This window comes from Petromyzon marinus, chromosome 29, assembly GCF_048934315.1.
Source record: "Petromyzon marinus isolate PM22_M1 ecotype Great Lakes invasive population chromosome 29, UKy_Petmar_22M1.pri1.0, whole genome shotgun sequence".
NCBI lineage: Eukaryota > Metazoa > Chordata > Hyperoartia > Petromyzontiformes > Petromyzontidae > Petromyzon > Petromyzon marinus.
The window spans coordinates 9,495,031-9,496,705 of NC_133695.1; the positions used below are offsets into that span (position 1 = coordinate 9,495,031).

General features: G+C 60.5%; 1 protein-coding gene across 1 annotated transcript; it reads left to right on the top strand.

Moving 5' to 3' along the window:
* Positions 1 to 381: 381 nt before the first annotated feature.
* On the top strand, positions 382 to 1,416 carry LOC116947095 (uncharacterized). Its single transcript, XM_076070435.1, has 2 exons — positions 382 to 916; positions 981 to 1,416. Exons 1-2 carry the CDS (start codon positions 597 to 599, stop codon positions 1,414 to 1,416), a joined length of 756 nt encoding a protein of 251 aa, XP_075926550.1. The 5' UTR covers positions 382 to 596.
* The last annotated feature ends 259 nt before the right edge of the window (positions 1,417 to 1,675 follow it).

Sequence of the window (1,675 nt, forward strand, 5' to 3'; positions counted from 1 at the left end):
GTGCAGGTGCATCACCGCCTGTCGCAGCTCCGTCTGCGGGGGGGTCAAGCGAGCCTCTGCCGCGGTCGACCGCGCTGTCCGTATCGACGACGATGTCAGCTGCAAACGTCATTCGCAAGACGGGCGGAGCTGGAGGCTCCCAACAAAACGTCGTGCAGCGCAATGTCCGCCCGTCGTGCGATCGGGGGGCGAAAGCCGCTGCCCGCGCCGAGGCGAAGCTCGGCGCTGCTGCGATCGTCAAGATCCGTCAAGACTGGGATGCGATGGAGACGGGGCGTGCTGGATCGGAGTGGCAGCAGTCGGAGGGAATCATTCTCAACCTAGTCCAGATGAAGCTGTCAGAGCGCGAGATCCGCACGATTCTCCCTGTCGGCGGCTCTCGCCTAGCCCGCTTGCGCAAAGTCGCCGCGGATGGGTTTGATAGCCTGCACACGCGACGCGCTCCCACCACTCCCGCTCATGCACTTACCGACGCCGATCTGACGGCCCTCAGGAATGACGTCGCTTCGTGGGAGGTTGAAGATGGGTTTGCCTGCGGCCACCTTCTCGATCCGACAATCACGTGGACGAAGCTGCATAGCCGCTACAAAGCCAAGATGGAGGAGCAAGACGCTCACGTGATTTCGTTCTCGAGGTGGACTCGGTACGTCCACCAGCTGTACCCTGGCTTGCGCCTCGCTCGCTCTGCCGAGGACGTCTGCAACTGCTGCGTCGCTTCCGATGGCATTGCCGCCGACGAGCGCGAACGCCTCGGAGCGGAGCTCGAGATGCACCTGCACGATGCCACAGCTCAGCGCCGAGCTGTGTCGAGCTTCGTCAAGGATTGCGTCGCGCAGCATGCCCCCGGTCAACGTGTTCCGTGCAGCATCATCATCCCGGACACTGTCGACGGCGCCGTCTACGACGACGATCAAGCGTCCGACGGGGCCTCTGACGGCGACTGCAGCTCCAGCATGCCGCCGATTCAAATCCAAATTGAGGATTTTTGGCGGCAGCTTTTCTATGCCGCACTACGGCCACGAGCGTCCGTCCCCCGACTACTTCAACTCGAACCCGATGATGCAGAACTTTATCACGGCCGACGTGACGAGAGGCATCGACCACGTCGTTCTTTACGAGGAGCGCGCCCAAGACAAGGAAGCTGAAGCAAGGTGCAGCCTGCGCTTCCAGTACCACCACAACCTGTTGATCAAGCGCGGCGCCGCGATGCCGCAGACGCTCCTCGTCGTCCTCCACAACTGCGTCGGGCAGAACAAGTCGCACATCGTAATGCAGTTCTTTGCGACGCTGTCGATTCTGTTCTATCGTAAGGTCGTCCTCGTCGAACTCCTTCCTGGCCACTCACACAATGAAGCTGATCGCGTCGTCGCCTGGTGCCGGAACAAGATGAAGGGCAAGAACTTCTTCACCCCCTAGCTGCTCGCAAGCGACCTCAACGACATCAACAGCGTCTGTGTCGACTTTGTCGATCACAACGACGCGCGGCGTCCTTTCTACGTCAGATGGGACGCCGTTCTCTCGAAGTATTTCAAGCGCCTGCCGAACCGTTACATGTTCAATTACTTTTTCGAAATCGACGAGGGCATCACCGCGAAGCGCTGGCTTTGCTCGACCGCCGATGAGGACGCCATTGCTGCCCGCACGGTCAATAGCGCGAACATCAACAACATGATCC

Bases quoted from the DNA above. Each gene is read 5' to 3' on its own strand.
- LOC116947095 (XM_076070435.1), top strand. From the start codon at position 597: ATGGAGGAGCAAGACGCTCACGTGATTTCGTTCTCGAGGTGGACTCGG. The intron at 917-980 runs GTCCGACGGGGC...ATCCAAATTGAG, and splicing joins GTCTACGACGACGATCAAGC to GATTTTTGGCGGCAGCTTTT.